At 32.9% G+C, this 12,269-nt stretch overlaps 1 protein-coding gene across 1 annotated transcript; it reads right to left on the bottom strand.

Moving 5' to 3' along the window:
• Window positions 1-3,482: 3,482 nt before the first annotated feature.
• On the bottom strand, window positions 3,483-10,352 carry LOC111393904 (probable methyltransferase PMT14). Its single transcript, XM_023019678.1, has 7 exons — window positions 10,140-10,352; window positions 7,990-8,663; window positions 6,006-6,216; window positions 5,104-5,386; window positions 4,512-4,898; window positions 4,327-4,404; window positions 3,483-3,974 (listed from the first exon to the last, which is right to left on the bottom strand). Exons 2-7 carry the CDS (start codon window positions 8,632-8,634, stop codon window positions 3,746-3,748), a joined length of 1,833 nt encoding a protein of 610 aa, XP_022875446.1. The 5' UTR covers window positions 8,635-8,663; window positions 10,140-10,352; the 3' UTR covers window positions 3,483-3,745.
• Window positions 10,353-12,269: the final 1,917 nt, after the last annotated feature.

The raw sequence follows: 12,269 nt of genomic DNA, 5'->3' as shown, positions 1-12,269 counted from the left end.
GAAAATTTGAATCTACGGACTCTATTATTTAATTTATTTGTCTGTTAATTAAATAATAGATCTGTCATTAGATTGCATTTATTATATATTAAAAGTATTTATGTCCAAGGTTGATTGGACGTAGGACATAATACTTACATAAATGTCGTGTGTAAACTTCCATACTTTCTCTTATTTACATTTTGGAAGTTATAATGTTGGTTATGGGTGGTGGGAAGTTATTCACAATACAAAAAGTAACTAATTCCTTCAATCCACTTTATTCTACTAGCGTTGGGTCAACTCATATGGGCGACCTACCTATTTCCCACTGTCAATAACAAGTTCTTTCAATCAATCAATCAAATTAGGCATAACGATACTTTAGACGAGCCTCTGAGGAAGAAACTTGCTTTGTTGTGACCATTGTGAAAATTTTGAACATGACAAAGCGAGATGCTATAAAATTGTCGATTAGCCGCCAAACTTGGAAGCAAGTGGCAGCTCAAGCAACAACCAAACCTTCACAACTAGATGAGGACTCTCCATTAACCTATTCAACAAAATCTTTTGTTCAAATTTCTTGTCTCACGACTGAGCAATTCAAGCAACTATTATCATCTTCGAGCAATTTAACTACAACAAATCGTAGAAAATTAGTTCTCTAGTTCACAATGACATTTTACGTATATCAAGACGATCATTAAGTTTGAAATTTTGAAAATGGAATTATTTGAATCATTACCAGCTTGTAAGCGTTCCGAATCTCCTAGACAAGCTGTAAATTATAAAACAGAAATTTGGTCTTCTTTCACTTGAATCCAAGACTTAGTATGTGAATGGCTATAAATTCTTGTTTCCTACTTGCTAAAATTTCATAATCAAATGCTTTTATTAAGAAAAATTGCAAAATTAATCTCTGACTTTTAGTACTTGTCGCAACTTATTCCCCAATCTTTCCAACGAAACAACAATATTAAAATGTTGAGGACCAAGTTGGGACGAGTGATAAAGGTTGCGGACCAACATTAAATGTTCTTTCTATTCCATCTCATTCCATTCCGGGATAGGCTAATAATAATAATCTAAGAACCAATTTGTTTTTCACTTTTTTGTCCCCAATGCAAAAAAAAAATAAAAAAATGAAGTGTGCCTTGTGAAGAAGGAACATTAAAGAGAAACAAGATCTGGCAATGGCAATGGCAATGGCAATGGTGCGAACCAACTTGCTTGGCTCGCGTCAATGGATGGTGTTGGCTCAGATTGAATAAATAATTAAGTAAAAAATTCATAAAAAAAAAAAAAAAATATATATATATATATATATAGAGAGAGAGAGAGAGAGAGAGAGAGAGAGAGAGAGAGAGAGAGAGAGAGAGAATAAAGAAGATACCTTTAAGCTTTCACCCAGTTTTGACCGATTCTGGATTGTATCATTCAGGAAGGGTTAAAAAAATTAGTGCTGACCAGTTTTTGACCTTTTTACGACACGGGTTTTAAATGGTTTAAAAATCAGTGTAGTGTAATTTTGATCAGTTCTTTCAATCCATCAAATCAATCATTTTTGTCATTTTTCATATTATCTTCTAAGTTTTTTCTCAATAAATTAATTATTTACAACAAACATATTTTGTTCAAAACTAACTTATAGATAAAAATACATTAACTAAAAAAATTATTTATAAGCAAAACCATTATACTTATAAGTAAAATATTACTCATATGATAAGAAATCACTTTTATTAAAAGTTATTTATAAAATATAAATTCATTTATAAAATATAAAAACTTACTTATAAATAAAATATTCACTTAAAAACTCTTTAAAACTACAAAATTAACTCATAAATGTAAACTTTACTTATCAGTAAGAAATTCTAATAATTTTAATTAACTTATAAAAAAATTACATTTAAGTAAATTATCACTTATGTGTAAAAAAATTTCATACAAGAAACTAGAAAATGAAAAAATTTCTATGGACATAGAAATAATTTTATTTAAACATAAATAAATTTCAGAACTGTTGAATAATAAACTCACAAGCATAGGTAGGAATGTTTTAAAAACCTCTACTAAAACTAGTCAAAATCGATCCGTTTGTAAACATTCAAACTCGGCACTTTAAAAAACGCTCATAAACTTTACCCCAAAACTCACAATCAAGCCCTTAAATTTTAGATATTAACTTTAAGTAACTTCCTTTGTTAAACAGATAATTAAGAATAATGTTCATCATTAATTATTTGTGATTTTCATAATTTTCTTATTTTACTTTATCTCTTGCACGGTTAAGTAAGGGTGTTTAGGTTTCAAAGTTTTTCTTTGCTTAGGTTTTTATTTAAATGCTTTATTTCATGTGGGTTTTTGTTGGTTGGTTGCTTGTAAAATACTAGTAAAACAATGGAAAATGTTCTTCAATTGCATTTCAAATCTCATATTTATTCTTGTTTACACTTCCATATCATATAATTAGTGGACAAATCATGCTATAAATACAGAAAAAAAAAATTGACAGAAATCTTTGACAGACAACACATGATAGGAATTGATTGAAAGATGAAAAGAGAATAAAGAAAGCAATTCAATGATCTACGATCAAGTCAACATATGTAGAAATTCTGTCAAGAATTTCCTGTACTCATGACTTTTTCCTTAGTGGACACCTTAATCTCATAATTATTTTGCAAAGGACACAGATTTTACTAATGATGCACCACAAGTTTACCACTCTTGATCTGATCCCAAGTTTTAGTAGTAACTTGATATTGAGTTGGTCTTTGTTTAAATTTTTCACTAGCACCGGATTCTTAACCCAACATTTCGATGCTTCTCCATTCTAGCTGCTACCACTCCATTTTTTTTTTTTATATATTTTATTTTTTATTTTTTTGCTTCTTTCGTCTTTAGTGAAACATTGAGGCGACTATTTCATTCTTTCTTGGCTCTAGGACTAAGTACTACCATTTATAATCACGAATGACGACATTACTCTATAATCACCAGTGATGATCGTTAGTTTAGGTGGCAATAGGCTCTAGTGCCTCGTTTTTCAATGAAGTTCCAATGCTACATAGGCCAGTGATTATCACAAGTAGTGATAAATAACACTACTTCTCAACTTATTCGAATCAAGTTCATTGAACAATAAGACAGTGGAAGATCATCACTGATGGTGATAAAAGCGTTATTCCTTGGCTTAAAGCCTAGAGGATTAGGAATTTTTTTTTTCTTTTTATAAAGAATAATGCTATCATGATCATCAGTTTAGATAATAGTGAACCCCTAATTCATACTCCAATGATGGCTACCCATCGCCACCAAAACTAACGATGATCGTTATAACGAGAGATAATATTACCCTAATGTAAAATTGCACTCTTGGTTTTCAACGTGGGGACCTTGTCATGTTTAAGTATTCAACCTATTTTTCACAGGAATACCATTCCCAAACTTGTTAGTCTTGTTACGTGGAAAATAAATACATTTCAAAAGAAACAACGAATGGCATAATGTTCACTAACATCATTTCAAAATTAACAGTCACAGGAAATTTTCCTGTATTATTTGGAGATCTGTTCATTCTTTGTCAATTCCTTCCATATATAAGGATTTTTCTTACACCAAAAATAGGCGCAATGCAACATTACAAACTTACACATTCTATGTCCGATGGTTCAAATTTTTATATTTTCTTCAAACAAAGCAATGTAATTTACAATCTATTGTGATTGTATTGTGAGTTCTCACTTGCATCCTCGGAAGTTCATTCATCTGTGGATGTGCCGTTAGCAACCCAATATTGTTTGACTGCGATCAGTATTTTTTCAGGTACTAAAGGGCCATCCTCATGATCCATCATTTTCGTCTCCCATCGCATGCCTCTAGCAATTTTGCTAACCTTGTTCAAGGCATCGACTTCATCTCGGAAAATGACAGTCCCTTCGGGCCGTAAAATACGATCCATTTCCAAGAGAATATCTTCAAATTCACACCTGTCAACCACATGTTCAACAACTTAGTCTACAGATCTTATAACTATAGTTACTTCAGATGACTTGGCAGAATGATAAAAATCAATTCAAAGCCATACATAGATTACAACAGTGGTAAAAGAAGAAAACCCACTTGCATGTTTGGCTGTTTGGGAAAAAAAAGGGGGGGCAAAAGTTAGTTTTTAAGAAACTTTCCTTTCGAAACATATTTCAATATGTTACTTTTTCTTATTTTTAAATATAAAAGTCACTTATTTCGAAAGTGTCTCTCATGTTACTTCCAAAATAAATAAATCATTTCCAACTTTAACCATTAAACAAGCCTATAGTGCTAGAGTTAGAGTTTGCTTACTTGTCCTGGTACAGACTGAAGAGTCCACTAGCATGAAGTAGATCATACGTCCTTGGGTAAGTAGAGAACCCCTCACACCTGGAAAAAGATTTAAACATTTAAATATCAAATCTGGGATTTTCCTCATATTTTGCATATTGGATTTTCAGTTGAGCATAGAAAATGTGAAGAAGTCTAGTATGTACCAGTCATGATATATGCCAATTAAGCCTCTCTCGTAGATGATACCAAGAGTATTCTGAGCAATAGTCGGCACAACGTTCATTACCCACAGTTTCGATGATTCCAATGCAGCAGCGAAACCTCCAAGGCCAGCATTCATATCCATTATGTTTCGATATCTATTGGTGCCAAATAACTTAATTACCCTTTTGTAAGCATTTACACGTTTCTTCCAAAGTTTGTTATCCTCTTGGTAAGATTCAGGAGTGACTCCAGGAACATTTCCATTAGCTACACGAGGTGGAACTTCATAAAGACGAGCTGGAAACTTCTTCAACTCCCCTCCAGCTACTTGGTTGGCACTCTTCACCTCAGGGAAGGGAGTTACACATCCCTCCATTTTCTTATACCTATCATAATCATTCCCACAAGAATTAAGAAAAACAAAATAAGATTTTAAAGTTCAATAATTTGCAAAAGTTTCACTAGTCATGTACCAACAGTTTCACAAGAATTGTTGGGCAATGAAGGCTAGATTAGCCAAAAATGCTCTACCAGACATGGGAGAGTACAAATGGAAAGCTATCTTAAAACTCTAAGATGCAATTAACTCACCAAACATCATCAGCATCCAATGACTCACAAAACTTTGCAAATTTCCTTTTGCAAGACTTCGTGTTTATTTTTTTCTTCCAGATGGCAAGATCTCCTTTCTCGTACTTTTTCTCCCAGCAAAGGGATTCAGCCAGCTCTTCAATCCTTGATTGCTCAGCCTTCAGGTCCTCTTTTGTCCTTTTCCATGTACGATAATATGTCTTCCAATTGATTGGAGGACCAGACAAGATCCAGTATCCACCAGGTCTAAGCACTCGATCAACTTCCATTAAATAAATGCCACCTATAAATTGAAGAACAGTTTGAACATTCAATGAGTGAATGCAATTGGCTTAAAGATACTTGGTTCCATGCTTAGATACAGGACAAAGGAGATCTAATCTAAATATAATGACCAGATGAAATGATTTTCTTTCCATTCAAGATTTTCATTTTAGAAAATTTTAGCTCTTTTAGGACTGCAGTCTGCACATGAATCTCACTATATTCTAGGAGCTCTTCCACGTTTATTTCAAAAACTAGTATGGAACTAATTTGAAGTTGTAAATTAGGATATTGGATTTACATAAAATGGATGAAGATATAATTTCACAGCAAAAGGTTCCTATTCAAAATATAGTAAGTTTAAACCAAGAATTGTATTATATAAGATGCAAGAATGTAACCTAGGAAGAAGTATGTAAAACTATGAAACCAGTAAGAGAACCCTGATAGATTTCACTTTGGCATGCTAATTCACATTATAAGAGTGATAATTTTCTTAGTGAAATTGGTCACAAACTATTCAAAACATCATATATTATCTCATTTTTTCCAGTCTACCTCACATGTTAAGTATTGAACACACGAGGTGAAGCAAGATTTAATTAGCTTCATTCATAAATGCTACTTCTACTACATACCATCAGCTGTCCATGGTATCAGGCACCGTGAACACTGTGCCACATCAAATGCCCTTGATGGGAATGCAAGTTTTATTGATCCAAGAACCCCAATAATAGCGGGTACACCTCGCTCCAATGCAAATTGCACCTGTGCCTCATGATTGTCCCTTGGTGCAAATGACATTGTGAGTACATTTCTCTTCAGCATGTAAGCCCCCCAGCTTGCAACCTTATCATGATCAGTGTAACTAGTTCAGAAGGACGAGAATAGCTTCAACTTGTAAGATTTAATACTTTACCAGATTTTGCCCAAAACATCCCAATTAGGGTGAGGACTGCTTGATGATTCATAGGACTCTTACAGAGAAAAAACATCAAAACTTTGTCAAGTTACAAAACCCTCATCAAGGTGTGGCAACAGCCAATAAGCATCATTATCTATAAATATATTAATTATAGAGAAGGGGTTTGAGACTATTATGACGTTGATAGAATTCTATCCTTAACTAGTTGCGATAGAGTAACACATTGCAAAAGCAACAAACACAGTCAAAAGTTCCCAAATTTAAAATGAACTAAGAGTAAAGTAAATTTACAGCCTGTTTATTTGACAATTATTATTGTAGAAAAAAATAGTTTCAAATAGTGATTTTTAGAAGAATATGTGGTTTAAAAGAAGGTAAAAGTTTTTGACATGTATAGAATATTTTATTATTTGAATGTAAGGTTGAAAATGATCCTGTAGCAAACCATAAAATAAATTAAGAATTAATCTAGTAGTACATAATGGGGAGTACACCCCCTCACATGGGGTGTGAGGTCCACCGAATAAATATTTTTTATTCGGGTGAATCCCACACCCTATGTGAGAGGGGTGTACATGCTTAGGTACACCTCTATATACCACTAGCACCACCGATAAATTAATGATTGTCAAATAGGCAATTAAAATAGTTCTTAATTGCATGTTCCTAATGTTCTTTCCAGAGACAAAATATATAATGCAAGGTTTAAACGCTGGTTCTACAAGTACGGCACATTTGCTCTAAGTTCCATTTTCTGATCGCAGAATTTGAACCCTGGACGCAAATAAAACCTAAGATGGACAGAAATACAATTCAATAAAACACATTTTTTTCCCTTTAATTCTACTTCCTAAAACAAAGGTGAACATCTCCTTGAATTTCGAATTGATAGTAGACAACTTGAATTATAAATACCCACACTTTGCACTCATACTTGAGTCAATCTAACACAAGATTTAAAATGACTCCTAAACAAAGTACAGCAGATCCAATTAAGCAACTAAATATGTAGCTAATAACATTTTGGGAAAATTGCAGCAGCGTCCCTAATTTTTTCGTTTTTAACAGACTTTATCATAACTTTCATTTTGTGCTAGCGAAGATCCATAACCTTTCATAGATATGCACCTGAGGTCCATCTGGACGGAAACCGTCCAAAACACTGTTAGTTGACCGAGAAAATTCCTTGAACTATTTGTTGCCATGACGGTTTTATTGGATATTGATCCCTTTTTGGACAGTGTTTTGAACTGTTTTATTGGATGTTGATTCTTTAATTTTCCTTGTTAACTAACGGTGTTTTGGACGATTTCCATTCGGTTGGACCACAAGTGAACATTTATGAAAGGTTAGGAACCTCCGCTAGCACAAAATGAATATTAGGGTAAAGTCTGCAAAAAATGAAAATGTTAGGAACCAAGGCTGCAATGTTCCCTAAAATCTTTTAGTACTTTTTAAGCTCTCCCTATGTATTTATTATAGGAAGAGAAATGCTAGTATGCCAATTGAGAAAAAGACAGCAAAGTTCCAAAACTCTTTATTAATAATGCATCAACTTGAGAACTAATATGTCATTCGAGTTAAACGATCTAACCTAAGAAACCACCCATAAATATACAAGCAAGATATTTGATGACGAGTATAGGCAGTTCTGAATTTGAAAGTATATGAGGAAACAAAGAAGAAAAGGACCATACTCCACATCCAGTGTCTAGTGCTGTTCGAATGGAGCCATCAGAAAGTGGAATCACAGTTGCAAGTTCTTTGATATAAGCATCTGCCCCTTGAGGGAACATTGTCCCTCCTCCTGGAAACTTAAACACATTACCTTGAAACTTCACCCAGTTTTGATTAGCCTTCTCAACTGTCAAACTTTTGAAAGGGGCATTAGCATAGTAAACATAGTCACGGCTCTTCGGCCAAGGAAAAGGAATTGTATATCCTTTGGGTGCTGGAATAAGGCAGTGTAATTTTTCTTCTTGTGGTGGACAGTGCCTCTCTCTGTATATCATATTTTCCCTTGGAAAATTCATGGCTCGATCTTGTTCTTGGCAAGGAGTGTAGTCAGTATATCGTACATCACATGGCTCGAAAACTTTGTCCACAGGCTCAGAGGAGTCCGAATTCGGCACATAATTATGATGTGGTTCAAAGTCCAGAGTAGAAACTACATTGCAGTTAAATTGCTGCTTATTCATCTCTATTGCATAACCATCTCCCTTTCCAAAACCACTTCTTTGCCATACACCCAGTAAGTAAAAGAAACAGCACAGACCAAGTACTATGAATATAGACACTGGACTTCTTCCTCTACTGCTTGACAGGTGATGCTTTGAAGCCATATGAGCTCAGGATCGCATCCAGAAGTTATCTATAATGCATGACAATAGCACGCAGCATCAGTAATTGTAAGAAAGAAGGAACATGTAATTTAATCAAGCAAAGCAAATATATCAGTCAGACTTTCTGGGAGATTATCACTGTAGTCAACTATAATATATAAATCGAGACTGGATCAGAGAGAGCTAGAGAGAGAGAGAGACTGAGACTGAGACTGAAAATATGAATTATTTGATTTTGACCTCACTAAAACTCCAAAGGACGTGTCCAAACAAGGTCTGTTTCTAATGAAAAGCTTAATAAAACTTTTAGAAAGAAGACAAAATACATAGAAAAAGAGCTCACTAAAATTGAACAAAGAAATTGTATAATCATTGAGTTAGCCATCAGTTACTAATTCTAATTCTGTCGAGATAATAATTGCTTAAGGGTAATCCTTCAATTAAAGAAATAGAATCATGTGGCACCTTAAGACTCCTTTTTTATAAGTACTTGGCATTAGGTGAAATGCCTAAATTCTTAGAAGCAATTATTTTTTCTTGCTTAAGTGAAGCAAGGCCTTTATATCTTGATACGCGTCCAGTTTATGCAGAACTTGGGCGGATTGAAATGAAAGAAAGACAAAAACTAAAGAAAAGAGTATTTATCAACTAACAGGGTAGACCCTAAAGGTATTACCGCTGAAAAATAAGTGTCTCGTATTGCATATACAGAGTTAAACTATGATGGTTAGTGTAACAAAAGTTACAAACTTTAGTAGAAAGTAAAACCTGTCACAGATGGGCAGCATATGCGCTGCAAATAAAAGGCACGGCTCTAGTATTAAGGTAAAGATATAGCCAATGTTCAAGAGACGCAAATATTTGATCAAGAATGATCCCAAATGTATACACAAAAAATACACAGTTTGATAACAGACAATCAGTTCAATTTCCAAATAAAATTCAGTATTTATTAAAATTTATTGAACCCCACATATAACCATCCTGAATCTTTTTCTACAAACAAATGAAAAACAGAGTAACCCCATTTCTCACGTAGCTAGTGTCACAATGAGTGAAGTTCTGCAAAAATGTCCTTATGAAACGCATTCAATTCAAACTACTAACTTCGAGATCCAATATGATATTAGTTCAATGTGAAATTTACATTGAGTTACACACACGCCAAAGAGCACAAGCATAAATATGTATAATCTTATGTGTGTGATACTATTGTTGCATAGATCTTAAGATTTGATATGCATCACTGAACCAAGAAATGATATACAGCACACAAAGTTAAAGGAAGCAAAAGATTCAAGACAATAGCCCATAATTTGTTCAAATATGGAAAATAAATTGAGAATTAACAACAAAGTTAGCAATTTCAACAGATCAAGGAAGGAAAAAAGTTCACAGATAGTATGGAAAGGTCACAATGTCAAAAAAAACAAAATTGCTTATTTTAATCTCTTCGAACACGCGGCCAATGATAATGATTTGCGCAAAGAAGAATGTTTCATTACCTGAAGAACGGAAGCTCGAGCACTTAATGGCTGCAGCACCACTAAGCAAAGCTGATCTAATTTAAGCTTTTTCACAAACAGATTGGCTCCCTGCTTTTGAAAACTCTATGAGAATCTGTAAATATGCAAAGATTAAACTGGGCAGGAAACTGAGAACCAGAGAATTTATATATGCTGTGAGAAAGAAAGAGCTGAATCTGGAGGTAGTGATTTAGTGGGACTCTGGTCCGAATGAGTTTGGATTTTCTGGGGGTCTTTTTCGAGTTAATTGCTCCTATAGTCACTGAACTTAGTTTCATATCTTTAATTGGTCATTGAAATTTAAAATATCAAATTTTGATCACTAAACTTAGGTCTATATCTTCAATTACTTACTAAAATTTAAAATGTTAAATTTTGGTCACTGAACTTCAAAAAATGTTATACATTACCCAATGAACTTTGGAAAATATTGTATATTACTCATTTAATTTTGAAAAATATTTTATATTACTCACTATAAATTCGATAATTTTTAAAATTCAACAGTTATGCTAATGAGTAACGTATGGCATATTTCAAAGTTCATCAAAACTCGATATTTTAAATTTCAGGGAGCAATTTAAGATATGGACTTAAATTCAGTAAGTAATCGAAGATATTGACCTAAGTTTAGTGACCAAAATTAGACATTTTAAACTCCAGTGACCAATCAAAAATATGGATCAAAGTTTAGCGGCCATTGGAACAATTAACTCTTTTTCAAGAAATTTGCAATATTGATCCCCAAGCAAATTAATATCAAACCCCTTCAACTTCATTATGTAGTTTAGTAGTTGTAACGTCAGTCCGTTTTTAACTATGGAAACAAAGCCAAATCTTTGTTATATCATCCTGTTTCATCTTTGTTAGGTCCATTTCCAAAAAAAAAAAAAAATTTAATAAATAATAATAATAATAATAATAATAATAATAAAGAAAAAAAATGAAAAGAAGCATGGTTGTGTGACGATGACCTGATTATATAAAAAGAATTTCTTTATTTCTATATTTAAAAATTGGACCGATTCGATGGGTTTGATCAATAATTTGATGGACCAGAACCGTTGCGAACCATGTTGCCAAAGAACTGGTCAGGGGTCGAAAAGAACCGGTCAAAATTTGATTGAATCGGATAAGTTGGGTGACTTTTAGATCGATCTAATTTTTTGATCAATTTTTTTCTTGAGTTGAAAAATGGTACATCGAACTAGAGACCTTTAAATTAAGGTATACTTCCATTAGGTTTGTGTGTGGAATTAATAGAATTGTGACTCAAACTTTATAAAACTATTATCATATTATTATATACCCCCATTTATTTAAAAAATAAAAAATAGATATCCTACTATTGATTTTACCAACACATTTTTAACTTGTGATGTGGTGAATATTGCACCTATTTTATTAATCATTCATTTTTTAGATATATGTTTATTTAAATTTGAGTTTAACAATGACTTATCGATTGAATCAGTAGCTTGGTAACGTGATTCCATAATTAAGTCAATAGTCGAGTCGAGTCGAGTCTAATAACTATAACTGATTGTGAGATAACTTCAATTTTCCCATTTATAAAATAAATAAATAAATAAAAATTGAAAAGTAAAGTAAGGGACCAATGGTACAATTTTTACATTTATATTTCGCTTATTGGTAGATTAATTGACCACTAAAAAATCGGTGGATGTGAGGGTGATGCGATGCCGACGGTGATGGGTACAGAGTGTAAAGAGTGAGAGATGCCCCCACTTGGTCTCTTCTTCTACTTTCCTATAATTAATTTTTTATCTGCCAGAAAAAATGAAATATATTTAGTTATTTTACACACCATTTTCATTTTAATAATAAATTTGAGATCTGAGCAATTTTTTTTTTTTTCATTAATTTAGGTACTTACTAGTCGGAAATTTTGGATCCCATCTTTGTATTTTCATAATATAATATTGTAGGGTAATGCACTTTTGGGAATAGTATGATAAAGTAAACAATCTGTAAATAATAGAAAACGAATCACGTGAACTGTGAGCATATGGTTTTATGTAACTTTTCGTCGAGAAATTTCAAATCCATACTATGAGAGCGAGTGAAATGTACTATGTTTGTAAGTTC

The sequence above is a fragment of the Olea europaea genome, chromosome 4 (assembly GCF_002742605.1).
Source record: "Olea europaea var. sylvestris chromosome 4, O_europaea_v1, whole genome shotgun sequence".
Lineage (NCBI taxonomy): Eukaryota > Viridiplantae > Streptophyta > Magnoliopsida > Lamiales > Oleaceae > Olea > Olea europaea.
Note: the sequence above shows the minus strand (reverse complement) of the source record. Positions and strands in the feature narration are given on the sequence as shown.